Here is a 19,728-nt window from a genome sequence, read left to right on the forward strand (position 1 = left end):
ACCGGTTTATTAGATTAGGAGCTAAATACCGGAATAACTAAATTATAAACTAACTGAATCAATAGAATAACAACAGTTTCAAGATGAATGAATAGTAATGATTTTTTTTAAAACACCAAAAACTACTAGTTAATAGATGAATGAAATTTTTCTAATTTAGTTATAATTTAAAAATGTGCGGGAAAAACACTTGTTATTTTTCATATCTTATTATTGAACATAAAGTCTATGAGTAGCATGTACTCGACGGAATTACAATTCCAAAATAAAACGACGAGTTAATAATGAATATGATTGTGTCCACCACCGTGAAGTAGGAGGGTGATCAGTGGTGGACGACGGTGGCGTTGGGAATCCGGTCTCTGTTTCTAGCGGCCTGTTAGCCATTTTTTTTTTTTAAGGTATGGAATAAAGAATGATTTTGATGTGATCTTTAAAATATATAGATACGAGATAAATACGGTATGCAATATTTTTCGATTTAAATTTATTTAAGAAAACATGTTTTTCATATTTCTTTTAAGAAGATTTTGTGAGTGGATATGCAAAATTTGTTATGATATATGTGAATATTAGGGGAGGTCCCCGCGCCTAGCGCGGGGTTGTATGTTGATTAAGACCAGAATTAATAATTAATATTTAGGGTTATCAAATTAGGGATATTTATTGAATTAATTTTGTCAAGAGTCTAATTTTTATAACGACATTAATATAGAATTATGGTAAAACGCTATAAATTTTGATATATATTATTAGTAATCAACAATTAATAGTGTTTTTGAATCACAAATAATTATTAGTGTTTATATCTTGATATATATAATAGAATTAAATATAAAAAATCTATATATTTAAACCAACAATATATTAGCAACGCCCCGACCGCCACTGTCCATGGGTTCCCACGTCCAGTCTCGGTCTTTAGGCCCATCTTCTTTGTTTTGTCGTACTCTTGATTTTATGACATATTCATGCTTACTCGTTTCTTTCATATTAGCAACGCCCCGACCGCCACTGTCTGTGGGCTCCCCACGTCCAGTTTCGGTCTTTAGGCCCATCTTCTTTGTTTTGTCGTACTCTTGATTTTATGACATATTCATGCTTACTCGTTTCTTTCATATTTGTAATGCCACAACCGCCACTGTCTGTGGGTTCCCACGTCCAGTTTCGTTCTTTGAGCACATCTTCTTGGTTTTGTAGTACTCTTGGTTTTATGACATATTCACGCTTCCTCGTTTCTTTCATATTTGTAACGCTCCGACCGCCACTGTCCGTGGGTTCCCCACGTCCAGTTTTGGACTTTAATTTGGGCCCATCTTCCTGGTTTTTGTTGTATTCTTGATTTTATGACATATTCATGCTTTTAGATTGTATGTCACTGGAGTTTTTCGTAGTTGGAAACAAATAATTGAAAAATATAATCTCTTACCATATCTCTTACCTATCAAGTAAGTCATCTTGCTCTTTGAAGTAGTTATGTACGTAAAATTTCAATGGTATAGAAACAGGCATCTCCTTTGTATATATCGTGTCATATTTATCGTCCCTATTGTAGTATCTTTGTCTCTACCTTCGCCATTGGTCGCTGCGTAACCCTTCAGTTGATCTCTTGTTTATAAAACCCATATAAAAAGTTGTAAGAGAAATATAATTTTCTTAACTGTATCGTATATGTATTTGTAGTATATTGATCTGAGATTGCAAAGATGTATGCCTATCAAGAAGCTCTTAGCAAAGTAAACACTGAAGATAGGTACTAAAAATGAGAGGGTTACAGAGAGCAAGTATCTATCCATTAGAAACCACTATGTGCAACTGAGAATAATTCATATATGTACATACATACACATGTATACAACGTATTGAAGCTTTTAAATTTAAATATCGAATGCTACAAAACAGGAAAATTGCTTGTGGAGAAAGCAATATGAACATGGCCACATATATAACAAATAACCGATTATGCTTGTCGTAGATCATTCTCTTTCAAACCAAAAGTTTTACCTAAACAACATATCAAGTGACTCACAAGAGATACTTAAGAGCCATATCCTAAAAATATCCGGCAAAGCAAAAACGCTCCAGGTTCGAGAAGGAAGTCATTGGAAAATTTGAGTATATACCAAACTGGAGAGTAATTCGGCTACAAAGAGAGATGTGTTGGCTTTGAAGAAAAAGCTATGTGATGCTCTACCTTTTATTTATGAATTTTATGCTATGAATATATGTTTTTGTTAGGGTTCAACTTCATTCTCCGGATTAGAGACTTATATTCATCCGACAAACAATTCGATGTCACAATCAACGCTACAAAATTGGTGGGTTCTCTCTATTAACAAAAAAAAAAAATTATGGGGTATATATATTTTTTTTTTGTTTTGTTAGATCCATACGACGAAGAACATGACGAAGAACACCAAAAATTCTCATCAATCCGGTACGTTTGATCTTATTTTTATTAGTTTAACAATTACGGTTATGTCCGAATCTGAAATAACCATGGCTCCAGACTCCTTCACACCATGGCCACATATCACCGGAGTGGAGACGATTTCAAATTCGGAGCTTCTCTTCGCATTTAAAATCATACATATGGTCTCTTTGTTTCGGGTTCCCTCTACAATAATTAGTACATATTTCAAAACTGAGCTACAAAAGAGCACATTGGATTTTGGTAAACATCAAGATTGCTTCCTACCTTCCAAGAAACATGATAGACTAATTCACATCCAAGACCAAACATTAGCCACATAAAGCCTGAATCAAATTAAACGATCTTAGGATGCTCTTCATAATCCGTAAGTTAAAGAGACTTGCATTAATATTGCAAATTAGACTCTAGAGATCCACAATGGTTAATCAGAGTGTATCAAAGACGACGAATAAAGCATGAATTAGAATATCAGCAGAGGAAGCACACAAATATTCAATAAACGTAATCAATCACTGAGAATAGCATGGACCCAACTTTTGAAAGATTCATAAAAAAGGAAGATTTTTCCTATGCAACAATATTCAAACAATGAGAAGATCAATGATTGATGACTAACCATACAACCGAAGCAAAGCCATAAACAGAAACGAAAGTACTAAAGAGCCACAACAGCAGTTATACGACATTTGTTTCCTCGCACTGGAAACAATGACGTGCTTCCATAAATCCAATCTAGTTTTTATGGAAAACAAACCTGCATTCATAATAAACACTACTATTAATTATTATTTTTTTATGCAAGAATTAAATGGCAGTATAAAAAATTCAATGGTTAGTGCCGAAAAAAAAAGCAAGGATTAGTTATGATATCAAATCAAAATTAAATATCAAGCAAGGTATTTACATAAAATTAAGGCAGTGGAGGATCTAAGAATTTTTTATATGACAATATCTACAACTAAACAAAGAAAATTTATATATTTTTAAAACAGAATCATTATTTGTTTTTTTGGTAAGATTAAAACCGAATCATTATCATATTAGTAAAATTATCATTTATTTATTATTATCCACGTTAATTTAAAAATTTAAGAGAATATCTGCTTTTTTCTCATAAAAGGATGGAATAATAACATAACTCTTTTAGATTTATAACTATATTTGACATTATCATATTAAATCTATTAAGATAAATATATTTCTTTTTGAAAAATATAAATAAAATGATAATATAATTATTATAGATTTACAATTATATTATTATCCATGTCAAAATTTTAAAACATTTTACTTTTTTCTCACATAGGAAGATAGAACAATAACGTAACAGTTTAAGATTTACAACATAAAAATAATATCAGAATTGGAACGCCAAATCATAATCAACACAATTAACACAACTCTAATGGGAAATTAGAGTTATCTTGTGATTAAAATACTAAACAAACAAAACTAACCGAAACAAAACAAAAGTCTTCCTTTCAAAATCATTAACGTGACGGATTGCTGACTGATTAAGTTAAAGTTTTAGGCATTTAAAGATCTAGAAAGATGATTAAGGTTAAACATTTTTATATATTTTAAACAACGTTTGAATGTTGACAAAAAAAAAAGAAGAAAGTGTTGGGACCATCGGGAGAGACAACGTTGAGCAGCTGCGAAAGAAGCCAACGTTGTCTATTATGTTCCTCACAGTGTTTGATTTGACTTTTGATGACATTACACTCCTGTCCACTTGTTGTCTCGAAAGTTCATGCAATGGAAAATCATTAAACAAAACAATTTACTTTTATGTATAAATCCTAGGGAAGAACCGATCAAGCTAAGATCAATGGTTGTGGTTTTAGTACCGTATACTTCTCAAATATACCCGTTGAATAACGGAAATCCGCAAGACGGGGAGGAGACGAAGTCAACCTAGCTGGCAAAGGAGCTAACCCAACTCCTTTGGTCTTATTTATGGTCATATGTATTTAGCAAAATATGGTATACAAACCGAACCAATCAACAACAAAACCTGGTTTTAAATTGTTGTATATTTCTCAAAAGTCAAAACCCATAATAACCAATGGAACAGAAGAAGCTAATGCAGAGCATACTTAAGCTTGGAGTAAAGAGTGATGCAAGCTTCCATTGGCACACCCGAAAACGCATCAGAGCATGGAAAGAAACCTAAAAACCAATAAATTAAACAATAATTAAATCTTAGTGCATGGAAAACGAATCCTATACATACCAAAGTCCGAATCTCAGTGCCTTAGAATGACCTCGATACCAAAAACTTTAAGTTACTACTTCCATATATGTAATATTTTAGTTTGGGGAGAGAGATTGGCAACGAAGAGTAATTCCTGAATTTAACAGCCAAGTTTGTTATCCCTAATCTAAAGAGAGGAATACTTAAATTGTATTAACGACAAAAATTAGCCTCCTCTGAAGATTCATCCCTGTAATAAGTCATCTTTCTGACTTTGTGGCAACTGTGTTATCAAAAGTTGAGTGTTTCTTCTGAAAAAAGACATATTTGAAAATAATAAGAGCATGTACCTCAACAAAATCGGGAGGTACCTCATCTTTTTACAACAAAAAGAAACATACCAAACCATCGATGATTATCTTCTCAAAAGTTGAAACCAAACTTTTTGATTATAAAAATTGATTAGTGGTGAAAATAGTGAAACCATAAATACAAAAAAAAAAAAAAATCAAATTTGTACATATAAACTATAAGATCACCTGTTTATTCATTGAATTAGGTCCAAATTTTCCATACACCAGTTCACATCGTCCCCTCCATACATCCACCCTACAATAAAAAGAAAAATTAAAATTAGGTATAAGCAAAAAAAAGTTTGAAAAAAAAGAACAAAAAAAACAAGGGTTAGCTATGATCTGAAATTGAATATCATGAGCAAGGTATTTATATTGAATAGGAGGCGATGCATGATTTAGGGTTTCTAAATTTTTCGACGATAAATACAAAAAAAGAAAAGAAAATTTACATATTTTAATAAGCAAATCACTATCATAATAATAAATATTTGTAAAACTGCCATTTATTCATTGTTATCCATGTTTATTTAAAATAATATTTACTTTTTTCCGTAAAAATATGGAATAATAACAACTATTTTAGATTTACTACTATATCTGATACTATCTTATAAAATATATTAAAATTTAAGGGAAAATTCTTTTCTGTTTCAAAAATAAGGCGGAACAATAATATAATTTTTGATTTACAATAGATAGACATGCATGGTATCCATATGCGTCATGTCACGCTGATCCATATTTTTTTTCAAAACTCGATCTAATTGCTATTATGTGCAAAAATCACCGCCGTTCACGTTCATGTTCACGTTAGCACTCCATACCTTAATTCACATGTAAACCTCTCTGCCTATCTCTGACTTCAGCTCTCTCATCTTCGAGTCTCCCCAAGAAAGTTTTGACACCACACCAACATTTCATTCGTCAAAATTAAATCGAGTTTGCACAAGGTTACAACCGATTAATAGGTGGTCTTCTACCTTCTATTTACGATTTTATGCTATGAATATATGTTTTTGTCAGGGTTCAAGTCAATCTCCGGATTAGAGACTTATAATCATCCGACGAACAATACGATGGCGTGATAACCGTTTCTAAATTGGTGGGTTCTCTTTCATTGATCTACATATTATTTTTTTTGTTCGTTTTTTTTTCCAAATATTTAGATTGAAACGACGACGAACACGACGATCATACCAAAAATTTCATCTATTCCGGTACGTTTGATCTTTATTTTAATTAGTTTAACAATTAATAGCCGTTTACGATTAATTTCGGATATCTAAATCTTATTAATTTGAGTAAGGTTAGAATAGTATTCTTTTATGTTTATATTAATGCTCCGATTAATAATTTTCGGATATTTGACATTATCATCTTAAATATATCAATATTATAATAAATATTTTCCTTTTCCGATTTTTTTTTTTGGTATAATTCCTTTTCCGATAAATTATGAAACAGATCTGTTTACACAAAAGGTAAAAAAGAAAAAAAAAAAAAAAACCCATCAACCGTCTCCATTCACACGTTTCTTCATTATGATCACGAATTCACGTTCATGGAAGCTTCATCATACATTAACACTTACAAGTTTCTTCGTCGAGTTTTTATCCAAGGTTTCTTCGTCAACTCTGTATCCAAGGTAATAAATATTTGTTCTTTTCATTGGTTAGAATTATAGGGTGCAGGATAGTATTGACGTCTTAAAGACATAACATGGGCAAGATACTATGAGAAGCTTGACTATTCTGCTTCGACAGATCAACAGGTGAAATTCTATCACTAAATTATTTGATCTCTGTTATTGCTATGAATATATGCTTTATGTTAGGATTTCAAGTTTTGCCTTTGTTTAGAAGAATTATATTCACACGACGAAGAACACGATGAATTCAATTAAAGCTTCCTAACTGGTACTTCGTTGTTCCTTTTTTTTTTTGGTTAATTATCATGTTTATTGTTTCCAAAATTTATTGTTTCCAAAATTATCATGTATAAATCCTAGGGAAGAACCGATCAAGCTAAGATCAATGGTTGTGGTTTTAGTTATCTTGTGATTAAAATACTAAACAAACAAAACTAACTGAAACAAAACAAAAGTCTTCCTTTCAAAATCATTAACGTGACGGATTGCTGACTGATTAAGTTGAAGTTTTAGGCATTTAAAGAACTAGAAAGATGATTAAGGTTAAACATTTTTATTTATTTTAAACAACGTTTGAATGTTGACAAAAAAAAAAGAAGAAAGTGTTGGGACCATCGGGAGAGACAACGTTGAGCAGCTGCGAAAGAAGCCAACGTTGTCTATTATGTTCCTCACAGTGTTTGATTTGACTTTTGACGACATTACACTCCTGTCCACTTGTTGTCTCGAAAGTTCATGCAATGGAAAATTATTAAACAAAACAATTTATTTTTATGTATAAATCCTAGGGAAGAACCGATCAAGCTAAGATCAATGGTTGTGGTTTTAGTACCGTATACTTCTCAAATATACTCGTTGAATTACGGAAATCCGCAAGACGGGGAGGAGACGAAGTCAACCTAGCTGGCAAAGGAGCTAACCCAGCTCCTTTGGTCTTATTTATGGTTATATGTATTTAGCAAAATATGGTATACAAACCGAACCAATCAACAACAAAACCTGGTTTTAAATTGTTGTATATTTCTCAAAAGTCAAAACCCATAATAACCAATGGAACAGAAGAAGCTAATGCAGAGCATACTTACGCTTGGAGTAAAGAGTGATGCAAGCTTCCATTGGCACACCCGAAAACGCATCAGAGCATGGAAAGAAACCTAAAAACCAATAAATTAAACAATAATTAAATCTTAGTGCATGGAAAACGAATCCTATACATACCAAAGTCCGAATCTCAGTGCCTTAGAATGACCTCGATACCAAAAACTTTAAGTTACTACTTCCATATATGTAATATTTTAGTTTGGGGAGAGAGATTGGCAACGAAAAGTAATTCCTGAATTTAACAGCCAAGTTTGTTATCCCTAGTCTAAAGAGAAGAATACTTAAATTGTATTAACGACAAAAATTAGCCTCCTCTGAAGATTCATCCCTGTAATAAGTCATCTTTCTGACTTTGTGGCAACTGTGTTATCAAAAGTTGAGTGTTTCTTCTAAGAAAAGTCATATTTGAAAATAATAAGAACATGTACCTCAACAAAATCGGGAGGTACCTCATCTTTTTACAACAAAAAGAAACATACCAAACCATCGATGATTACCTTCTCAAAAGTTGAAACCAAACTTTTTGATTATAAAAATTGATTAGTGGTGAAAATAGTGAAACCATAAATACAAAAAAAAAAAAATCAAATTTGTACATATAAACTATAAGATCACCTGTTTATTCATTGAATTAGGTCCAAATTTTCCATACACCAGTTCACATCGTCCCCTCCATACATCCACCCTACAATAAAAAGAAAAATTAAAATTAGGTAGAAGCAAAAAAAAGTTTGAAAAAAAAGAACAAAAATATAAGGGTTAGTTATGATCTAAAATTGAATACCATGAGCAAGGTATTTATATTGAATAGGAGGCGGTGCATGATTTAGAGTTTCTAAATTTTTCGACGATAAATACAAAAAAAGAAAAGAAAATTTACATATTTTCATAAGCAAATCACTATCATAATAATAAATATTTGTAAAACTGCCATTTATTCATTGTTATCCATGTTTATTTAAAATAATATTTACTTTTTTCGGTAAAAATATGGAATAATAACAACTATTTTAGATTTACTACTATATCTGATACTATCTTATAAAATATATTAAAATTTAAGGGAAAATTCCTTTATGTTTCAAAAATAAGGCGGAACAATAATATAATTTTTGATTTACAATAGATAGACATGCATGGTATCCATATGCGTCATGTCACGCTGATCCATATTTTTTTCCAAAACTCGATCTAATTGCTATTATGTGCAAAAATCACCGCCGTTCTCGTTCATGTTCACGTTAGCACTCCATACCTTAATTCACATGTAAACCTCTCTGCCTATCTCTGACTTCAGCTCTCTCATCTTCGAGTCTCCCCAAGAAAGTTTTGACACCACACCAACATTTCATTCGTCAAAATTAAATCGAGTTTGCACAAGGTTACAACCGATTAATAGGTGGTCTTCTACCTTCTATTTACGATTTTATGCTATGAATATATGTTTTGTCAGGGTTCAAGTCAATCTCCGGATTAGAGACTTATAATCATCCGACGAACAATACGATGGCGTGATAACCGTTTTTAAATTGGTGGGTTCTCTTTCATTGATCTACATATTATTTTTTTTGTTCGTTTTTTTTTCCAAATATTTAGATTGAAACGACGACGAACACGACGATCATACCAAAAATTTCATCTATTCCGGTACGTTTGATCTTTATTTTAATTAGTTTAACAATTAATAGCCGTTTACGATTAATTTCGGATATCTAAATCTTATTAATTTGAGTAAGGTTAGAATAGTATTCTTTTATGTTTATATTAATGCTCCGATTAATAATTTTCGGATATTTGACATTATCATCTTAAATATATCAATATTATAATAAATATTTTCCTTTTCCGATTTTTTTTTTTTGGTATAATTCCTTTTCCGATAAATTATGAAACAGATCTGTTTACACAAAAGGTAAAAAAAAAAAAAAAAAAAAAAAAGGTTATGACGATAGGAAGTTAATGTATTTATAGGAGGTTAAATATGTGTTTCTAGGGTTAACGATTTAACATATAGTCGGTGTAGTTGTATATTTTGTTCGGCCCATATTGGTTAAACGGATTACACAATGTGGCCTTTTATTTAAACGAAAATCATTTAATATAATTAGATTAAAAACGGAAAAAAAACAAGAGCTCAACAAGAGCCGTGAGTCTGACACGTCAGCAAAAACACTTCTTATATGTAAATTTTGTTGCGAATATGTAAACATTATCGTATAAAAGTAAAAATGCTATAATTTAATAAAATAACTAATTAATATTCGAATTTAATAAAGGGTATTTAAGTAATCACATAAAAGCAAGGGCTCAACAAGAGCTGTGAGGCCGACACATCAGCAAAAACACTTCTCAAATATTATTATATATAGAATTAAAAACGGAAAAAAAACAAGAGCTCAACAAGAGCCGTGAGTCTGACACGTCAGCAAAAACACTTCTTATATGTAAATTTTGTTGCGAATATGTAAACATTATCGTATAAAAGTAAAAATGCTATAATTTAATAAAATAACTAATTAATATTCGAATTTAATAAAAGGTATTTAAGTAATCACATAAAAGCAAGGGCTCAACAAGAGCTGTGAGGCCGACACATCAGCAAAAACACTTCTCAAATATTATTATATATAGATATAGATCCCTTTATTATTATCTTATATGTATTCTTTATATATATAAAGCTTCTATCTGCTGTTTAGTTACTAAACTAATTGCTGGAAAAAAAAAAGTTACTAAACTAATTATCTTCTCGGGAGAATTTTTTGCTTCCAATAATATGACAAGGTCTCTTTGTACCTTTTGTGGTCTCAGGAGCAGCCACTGCCAATGTCATCAGCAAGCTTCAACCGCCCCATATGCAAACGGTGACGACGGAGAAAGAGCGTTCAAGCTAACACCAGCCTCCTTCTGCGTTTTTTACCTCCTATTCGCTCTCGCAATGATTGGTGTCTACCTCTTCTTATATTTGATTGCTATCATTCCCGTCATCCATCGAACTTGTTACCTGGAGGTCTTTGCTGACTCCTTCTCCGACTCAAACGCCTCAAACGCAAACGCAACCGCAGATTGGAACTTCGGGTTTACAACAAGGAATCCAGGTAACGGATGTAAAGTCTCTCTCCACACAGTCAAATCGCGTCTCCTCCGCGGAGATAAGCTTCTATCCGAGTCATCCATTCCTGATTTTACTCGTAACCGGGAAAATCAATGATGTACCGGTTCCTTATGCGGTTTTCAAAACGGTTGCAACGCCCCGCAACGAATTGGTTTGGGATCTCCGGCTCGAAGTCGTAACTAGCGTTAAGATAAAAGGTCGAGCCGGTCATGGAGATGGTTTCTTGATCGTGACTTGCCGTGATATACCGGTAAATTTTACGGCAGATCCGGCTGGAAATGTGAATGGATCGTTGATCGGATATATGAGGCCTTGTGAGTATTTAGTCCAGAAAGAGTATACGGACACATCCTTTTAGACTTTCTCTCTGATCATGAATCTATCTCTTTACGAGTTTTGTCTTAATTAGGGCTACACATCTTTTTCTTTTTAATTTTTGTGTTTAACTTTTTTTTTTGTTCAACATTTTTGTGTTTTAACCCATGTTCAAGAAAACGCTAGGCGTTAAGCGGGCGGTGACGCAACGCTTAGCGTCGACAAGATTCAATGTCACTCTTCTTTCACAGAATTGGAATAAGTAGATTAAGACCTTTTAGAGATTAATGTTTCAATTAGGCTTTCTACTTCATCATCTTTTATTTTTTTCAGGTTATCTATATATTTGTATTAAGATTGTTTCTTCCAAAATTTTTGTTTCTTCCATACAATTGTGTAAACTATATCTTAACTTTATAAGCGCCTCTAACAAAGAAGAACAGATACAACTCTATTCTCAAATGCTCAATTAATAGAGTTTCGATATATATAGTGGCTTTTAAGCAAATAAATAAATACTGTCGACAACCTTTGATCACACGGACAACATAATCGGCTGGTTCCCAAACCAACCGAGATTACGAGCTTCTTTAATAAATATAGGGATATTAAATAAAGGATCGTAAATAATTTTTACTACTGTCGATGATTTAGGTGATTTCCTAAGAAAGTAAGAAGTTCCTATTCTAGTGTTGAAAATAAAAGTAGTTCCGATTTTGTTCAACACAGTTTTACTCACTTTTGATGTTTGCTTCCGTTGAGTGCTTTTTTAATCTACTAATTTAGACTAATTTTGTTATTATTTAGTGTTATTACTTATTTGATTAATAAGCTAAGCTAGTATTATTAATATTTATAATTAAAGTAGATAAACAAGGCTCCCTTATTAGATTTGCTTTCGAATCAAAATATTCTTCAATATGCTAAACAAACTTAACATATTAGAAAAATATAAAGGCTAAAATATATGTAATTTTTTTTTAAAACGCCTTCATTTAGTTACTTTTTTTTTTTGTGTGTGTATAACATTTTAGGTATTCCTATATAATTTGTTATTATCTTCTCTTTTCATCATGAAGTGTTAAACATCCAATATGGAAAGTTCTCGATGTACCTCTAGTGGCCTCATTTACCAGCATTGCAAGTCATACCGTTACAATTTTATATATTTTGTTAACGATGAAGAAATGATAGAGTTCACTTCACGAGAAGAAACACTTGCAATAAAATAAAATAAGAGGATTAAAAGAAATCCATTTTTTTTGTAGAAAAAGAAACAGCTAACGGAAAGCAAGAAGAGTTCCTAATCCAATAGCTTAGGTATCGTGTTCTCCAACGCTTTGAAAGACGAATGACACTTAGTCTTCTGATAACCAATAGTCAGATTCTGACACCGGATATCGAGATGTCCATATTCATATCCATACGCAGGACTTTTCTTCTTCGCGCTAAGTTTCATGTCTAATTCGAAAACTCTTTGATTACCCTCCTTAGCTAAATCCACCGAGAAACTCGTGTGACCGCCACGTGAACCACGCTTGCGCGAGGTTTTCAAAACGGCGGCGTTTAAGGAGCCTAGCTTGGCGTACACGTCATCTCCGTTGTAGTCGATTGGACACCATGAGCTCGGGTTCACGAGAAAATCAACGTGCCACGTGGCGGAAGAGGAGGGGGAAACGGAGATGGATTCGACGGAGAAGCTGACGTGGCAGAAAAGTTTGTCGATGTGTAACAAGATGTTCAAAAAGGCTAAGATTGTCAAGCCGCCGCACAAATAGGGTTTTAAAAATATAGCTGATTTCTCTTCTTTAGTGAGTTCGTTACGACGAAGGAATAATGAATGCAGTTGTGTCCACCACCGTGATGGAGGAGGAGGATCAGTGGCGGAGGACGGTGGCGTTGGGAATCCGGTCTCTATTTCCATCTGCCTGTTTGCCATTTTTTGTTGTTTAGGGTATGGAATGAATAATGATTTCGATGTGACCTTAAATCACAATATTTTTGATTGATTTTTATATATTTTTTTTTTATTTCTTATAAGATTTTGTAAGTAAGATATGAAAGTTTGTTATGATATATAGGGGATAATCAGAATTGAATAGGTAAAATTAGTCGGAAAAAAACCCCTTCTTTTTTCTTCTTCTAGTTGCTTTTAAGATTATGTGAGTGTATATGAAAGTCTGTTATAATCTTTCGGGCGAAGAGGGGAATATTGTTACGATATTTGAGAATTGAGATACGTAAAGTATCTCGTTACGTTGCAATAGTTTATTAGAAAAGCCTTTCGTTTAATCATCCAAACATTTAGCTAGTTATATTATCCTTAAACTAATAACGTATCATCGCATGAAAAATTTACAAGCAAAATGACAAGGTCTCTTTGTACTTCTTGTGGTCTCAGGAGCAGATACTGCCAATGTCATCTGCAAAATTCAACTGCCCCAAACGCAAATGCAAACAGTGACAACGGAGAAAGAGCGTTCAAGCTTACACCAGCCTCCTTCTGCGTTTTCTACCTCCTATACACTCTCGCAATGTTTGGATTCTTCCTCATCTTATATATGGGTGCAGTCTTTCCCGACTACATCCTAAAAGGGGTTTGTAACTTGGAGGTCTTTGCTGACTCCTTCTCCATTTCAAACGCCTCAAACGCAAACGCAACCGCTGATTGGAACGTCGGGTTTACAACAAGGAATCCAGGTAACGGATGTAAAGTCTCTCTCCGCACCATCAAATCGCGATTGCTCCGCGGAAACAAGCTTCTCTCCGAGTCATCCACTCCTGATTATTTCGGTTTACTGGTAACCGGAAAACTCAATGATGTACCGGTTCCTTATGCGGTTTTCAAAACGGTTGCAACGCCCCGCAAAGGCGTGGTTTGGGATATCCGTGTCGAAGTCGTAACTAGCGTTAAGATAAACGGTCGAGCCGGTCATGGAGATGGTTTCTTGATCGTGACTTGCCGCGATATACCGGTAAATTTCACGGCAGATCCGACTGGAAATGTGAATGGATCGTTGATCGGATATATGAGGCCGTGTGAGTATTTAGTTCAGGAGGAGTATACGGACCCATCCTTTTAGAGTTTCTCTTCGATCATGCATCTATCTCTCTCTCTTTTACAAGTGCTTGGCGTTAGGGTTAGTGAATTTGTTTCTTTCTTTCTAAAACATTTTAAATGTTATTCAATAATAAGATAGCTAGGAGTCTAGGACTATCACAGATCATTATATTGTAGCTATTTTTTATTGCCAATGGACAAATCCATATAATTGTGCGATCTATAATTTCATTTATATATTTCAATAAATTGGCTTAATGTATATTGACGAATGCATGTACATGAGATTATATAAACAAGGGCTGGAGAATTAAGTAGCTACTGGTGAAATATTATATTTGCTACGTTTTAGTGAGGGATGTGGGGAGATTAGAAGGATTCATATCTTGCCATCTATGTTTTGAGATTTTAAAGTTAGTACCACACAAACTATGAATAAATATTTATCTTGCTCAAAGTTTGATAAAGACTAAGAAAAGGTTTTCAAAATTTCACACGATAACCCAAATTCTAAAGTGATTTAAAGTATATAACTTAACTCTGCTAAGTTTTATTAAATTTCAGAAATTCACATTCTAAATAAAGGAAAATTATAAAAGAAACTAAAAAAGAGAAATTTAAAATTTTAAGACTTTTCATAGTATTCAGAAGTCACAAAAACATATAGTAAAAATAATCGACATGCCTCATTAGCTATTCAACTTATATAAAATTTCTAATCAAATTTATATGCTTGAAAAATACATGCATTAAAACTAGATCATAACCCGTGCTGGAACAGCACGGATGAAATTTTAATTTTTAAATATTTATATAAAGTTGGATTATTGTTTGTTTTATAGTACAATTTTAATAATTCTTTACATAATACAATGACATATAAGGATTTTTTATTTTATTTTGTTTGATGAAAAAATATTAGGGGTGGGGTACGGTTTTTCGGTTTAGTATCGTTTTTTTCGTTTTGTAGAAAGTGAAACCATATAGAAACCGTATGTAATTCGGTTTAGTTATAGTTCGATTTTTACGGTTTTTTACGTTTTTTGGTTAAAAATAAAACGTATGTATTTGATATATGCTAGTAGTAAGTGAAAAAAATTGCTTATATAATAAACATATTTTGGTATATAATAAGATTAAATTCAACCCGTGCATACCTATATTTTTATTTTAGAATCCCAATTAAAAAATTGTGTGCACAATCCATCATTCATTATTTTCATATATACTTATAGAATCAAAATTTTAAATATTTAGAGGTGTCAAACTTTATTTAAGTCATCTCATCATATAATCTTAACATGGTTTCGGTTATAAAGATCATAACTCTTTTTATCATATAATACATTACATTTAACATGCTACTTGGCGTTTGCTATAAATATTTTAAATATTTATGCTTTGAAAAATGAAATTAGAGTATTATTTTTTTTTATTGTAGAATATAAAATTAAGAATTTTTTAAAATAATTGTATGAACTTAAATATAAATATTCAAATAGTTATAAGGATCATAACTCATTTCATTATATTTAACCCACCGTCTATTATAAATATTTTTTAAATATATATGTTTTAAGAAAACCAAATTAGTGTATGTATAATTTTTTATTTTTTTATTTATTAAGTATTGATGAAATTTGTTTTTAAATATCAAGTAAAACTATTTTTAAATATTCCAAATTAAAATATTTAAAATTTTATCGTAGTATATAAAATTATATATTTTAAAAAAATATATGAAATTGAATATAATTACTCAAATTCTGACCCGTTATTCAGGCGGAATTTTTGTTGAATTTATTTTTGTTCAAAAGAAATATATTATCCAAGTCTAAATTTTTGACTCGTTAAATTTTTTTTTCCATAAATTGAATAATTTATATTCGTTTTTATAAATTCAAATTATGGCATATGCGGAAAAAAAATCTATTTTTTATTATTATATAGATGATATGATGATTTATTTGTTTCACAATAATAGAATCATATAAAGATGAGAGGTGAAATATAATGATTAATGACAAATTAATAAGGTAAGTTAGATATCAAATCTTATATATTCATTTTGATGGGTCATTTAAAAATAATAATAATGTATTTTTCATTTTTATAATTAAATTAATTTAATTAAATTGTATAAATTGACTTGTTTATCCTTAATAAGATGTATTAATTTACTCTTTGAAATTTTATCTCTAATGACATTCTTAAGTAAATTTTTACAAAAAGAAAGGTTAGTTAAATGTATCTTATAAAGTGTACTCCCCAAATAATAGTAAAGGATTAACATCATGCATGCAATATGGGGCTGAATTCTAGAAGATATATTATCTTATAGATATGAAAATGATTTTTTTTTCATCCAACTGATTTATCATATAATTAATTTCTTGATTGTGTTCGTAAAAAAATAATATCCCCGAAATATCATAACAAACTTTTTATCAACACATCAAATTTTAAAGAAGGGAAAGAAATGTGAGATGAGTGATAATGAACGATTAGGTTAACATCAAACATTTCTTTCCACTTCTAACCAATACACGCAAAAGAAAAAGAGAGAACAAAAATCAAAATGGCTTCCCAAACCGTGCCAGAAGTTGTGATCAGATATCCAATGCCACCGTCCTCGGACACTCCTCCTCCTCGTGGATGGTGGTCACGACCAATAGTGACTTTGCCGGCACTGCATGATCGTGAGGCCACTTGCACGGACTTCACCGCTTTTTTTACACCCTGTTGCGGCGGTATATTCACCGTCATCGCCGTACTCGTTTTTATCACTCACGTCATCGATAATACTCACTGCGACGCCAAATTCTCCATCCAATCCATCGCCGTATCTCCATCCTCTGCCACATGGCACGTTGATTTTCTTGTCAAAAACCCTAGCCCTAGGTATTCGTCCAACGAACATTAATTATATCTTGTTCCCATGTTTTTGTCATATTTATCCGATGCTCGAAGCAATGACATCTTTTTGTCTATGTTCTGGACCGGGTCTTGCAGATATACTATCTACTACGGAGGCGATGAAACCGCGGCGAGGCTCGGTCCCTTAAACGCTGCCGTTTTAAATGCTTCTCACGAACGTAAGTCTCGAAGTCACACGGCTTTCTCAGTGGATTTCGCTGCCGAGGGTAATCCAAACAACGAATTTTCCAAACAATTAGATATCAAATTGAGCGCTAAACTAACGAGTTACGGAGAAGATGATCCTAGAGCTGGACATGTTGATGTAAGGTGTTATAATCTGACCCGAAACCATGAGAACGTCGAGAAGATTCAATGTTACACTACTTTCACAAAATTGCCAGAAGCAGTAGAATATTAAGACGTTTTAAAAATAGTTCAAATTAGGCTTTCTACTTTTTTCCATAATCTTCTTGTTTTATTTTCTGTTATTATATTAAGACCTTTTTTCTTCCACACAATTGTGTAAACTATATTATTCCTTTATAAGCGCCTTTAAGAAAAGAGAAAGAGATCAGAACTCCACTTTCAAATGCTCGATTTATAAGTTTCGATAAATAGTGAGAACTCAATTATATTTAAAAAAAAAAAAAGCAAAAAAAAAAAAACTGTAAAAAACATAAATTATCGCTTTTTAATAAAATTAAAAAGTACTGTTGAGTGTTGACATCATATGTGATTCCTAACTAGTTCCGATATCAGTGTTAAAACTAAAATTAAAGTAGTTCCGATTTCCTTTAACAGTATTTGTTATCTAATAGTACTAATTTATACTTTCCCTAGAATTCCGATAGATATCCCTTAATTAGATTTGCTTTCGAAGCAAAATATTAAAAAAAAACTTTTAATTTATTTATCATGTAGTTCTATATAAGTAGAAGTTATTTTTCCATCAGGAAGTGTTAAAACTTCCATAATGTCAAATTCTCAATGTACCTCTTGTGGCCGCATGCACCAAAGTGGCCAATGTCACATACAAAATTCAACCACCCCTTTCAGCCAGCCCATCGATGTTACTCCAGCTTGCTGCTGCAATTGTTACCTTTACACCATTTGTTTCTCCATCGTTATTATACTCTTTTCTATAGGGCTTTCGATGATTCCGTCTTTAAGAGGTTATTGTTACGTGGAGCTTTTTGCCAATTCCATCTCCGTCTCAAACGCGAATGCAAATGCAAATGTTTCAGTCGCTGATTGGACGATCGGTTTTGCCGCAAGAAGTCCAATCACTAACTGCAAAATGTCTTTTCAAACACTCAAGTCTCGTTTGCTCCGTGGCGACCAAGTTATTTCCAATTCATTACCTCCTATGTCCGAATATATCGGACAATTTGTGGCCGGAGACATGGCAAATGTCGTTTTCGAGAAGGTGGTGATGCCAGAAGTTATTGGCGATGTTATTTGGGATTTTCGGGTTGAGGTTAAGTATGCAATGCACATAAATGCTGGAGATGTGACCGTTTTAGTAATGGCGGTCTGTCCCGATATTCCGGTTAAATTCACGACGGATTCGGCCGGAAATATGATGGGATCGTTGCTTGGAAATATGAGACGGTGTGATTATATAATCCAGGATCAGTTGCTTAATCCTCTCCGATCATGATGAATCTAGTTATGATCTCTATTTTTTTGGCTTTAGGTTAATTTTATTTTTGGCAACATTATTTTTTGTTTTACTTTATTAGTTAGATTTGATCAAATAAGATAGGATATTAAGTAATTAAGAACATGGTTATAATCTAATCATCACATCCCTTTTCTTTTCTGCCAAAGTTTTAAATAGTCTATAATAATTTGTTGATGCTGAGAGTCTGAGATCCAACAAAGTATTTTTTGTAGTTATTTATCACGATCGGAGTTCGGCAATTACAAGACATGGTTTTACAATGCCGAGTATTTTAAAAAAATCTGTGTGATCTTGTTTTACAATTAAGGGTTCTCTTTTGTCTATATGTGAATTTTTCTTTTTGCCTCTCCAAATCGACGTTGATCTGTTGGGCTGAACAGAATAATGGGCCGAGATGATTTATCTTGTAGTTAGAGACATCAATGATAAACCGCTTCCTTATGCCGTTTTCAAAACGGTTGCAACGCCTAGCGACCGCGTGGTTTGGGATCTCGAGGTTGAGGTTGTATCTAGCGTTAAGATAGACGGTTGATCGGCCTGGGCGTTCGGGTATTCGGTTCGGTTCTAGAACCAAACATTTCGGTTCCTAGTATTTTGGTTCTGAGATTTAGGAACCATATTGGAACCAAATCAAAATCGGGTCGGTTCTGGTTCGGTTCCTATTCGGGTCGGTTCTGGTTCGGTTCGGTTCCTATTTGGTTCGGTTTGGTTCGGATAATAAATTTTGGAACCGAGTAGGAACCAAATTGTTTCGGATATTTTTGGAACCGAAAATAATAATAGAATCATAATGCAAAATTCAAATGCAATTATGTTAGTATGCAATACAACATCACATATTAGTCATTATACCATTACAAATCCAAAAAATAGTTGAAACTTGGAAAGTATTAAGTCA

The 19,728-nt window shown here is 32.5% G+C and overlaps 3 protein-coding genes across 3 annotated transcripts; 2 read left to right on the forward strand and 1 right to left on the reverse strand.

The window, feature by feature from the left end:
* Positions 1 to 12,314: 12,314 nt before the first annotated feature.
* LOC9308060 lies at positions 12,315 to 13,164 on the reverse strand. The gene has a single exon (XM_021023764.1). The coding sequence runs from the start codon at positions 13,103 to 13,105 to the stop codon at positions 12,470 to 12,472; it is 636 nt and encodes a 211-aa protein (XP_020879423.1). The 5' UTR covers positions 13,106 to 13,164; the 3' UTR covers positions 12,315 to 12,469.
* Positions 13,165 to 13,246: 82 nt separating this feature from the next.
* LOC9310121 lies at positions 13,247 to 14,446 on the forward strand. Its single transcript, XM_002871945.2, has one exon. The coding sequence runs from the start codon at positions 13,533 to 13,535 to the stop codon at positions 14,247 to 14,249; it is 717 nt and encodes a 238-aa protein (XP_002871991.1). The 5' UTR covers positions 13,247 to 13,532; the 3' UTR covers positions 14,250 to 14,446.
* A 2,212-nt stretch (positions 14,447 to 16,658) lies between these two features.
* LOC9308061 lies at positions 16,659 to 19,495 on the forward strand. The gene is made up of 3 exons (XM_021020132.1): positions 16,659 to 17,128; positions 17,240 to 17,468; positions 18,336 to 19,495. Exons 1-3 carry the CDS (start codon positions 16,806 to 16,808, stop codon positions 18,804 to 18,806), a joined length of 1,023 nt encoding a protein of 340 aa, XP_020875791.1. The 5' UTR covers positions 16,659 to 16,805; the 3' UTR covers positions 18,807 to 19,495.
* Positions 19,496 to 19,728: the final 233 nt, after the last annotated feature.

Source organism: Arabidopsis lyrata, assembly GCF_000004255.2.
Source record: "Arabidopsis lyrata subsp. lyrata unplaced genomic scaffold ARALYscaffold_6, whole genome shotgun sequence".
NCBI classification, from domain to species: Eukaryota; Viridiplantae; Streptophyta; class Magnoliopsida; order Brassicales; family Brassicaceae; genus Arabidopsis; species Arabidopsis lyrata.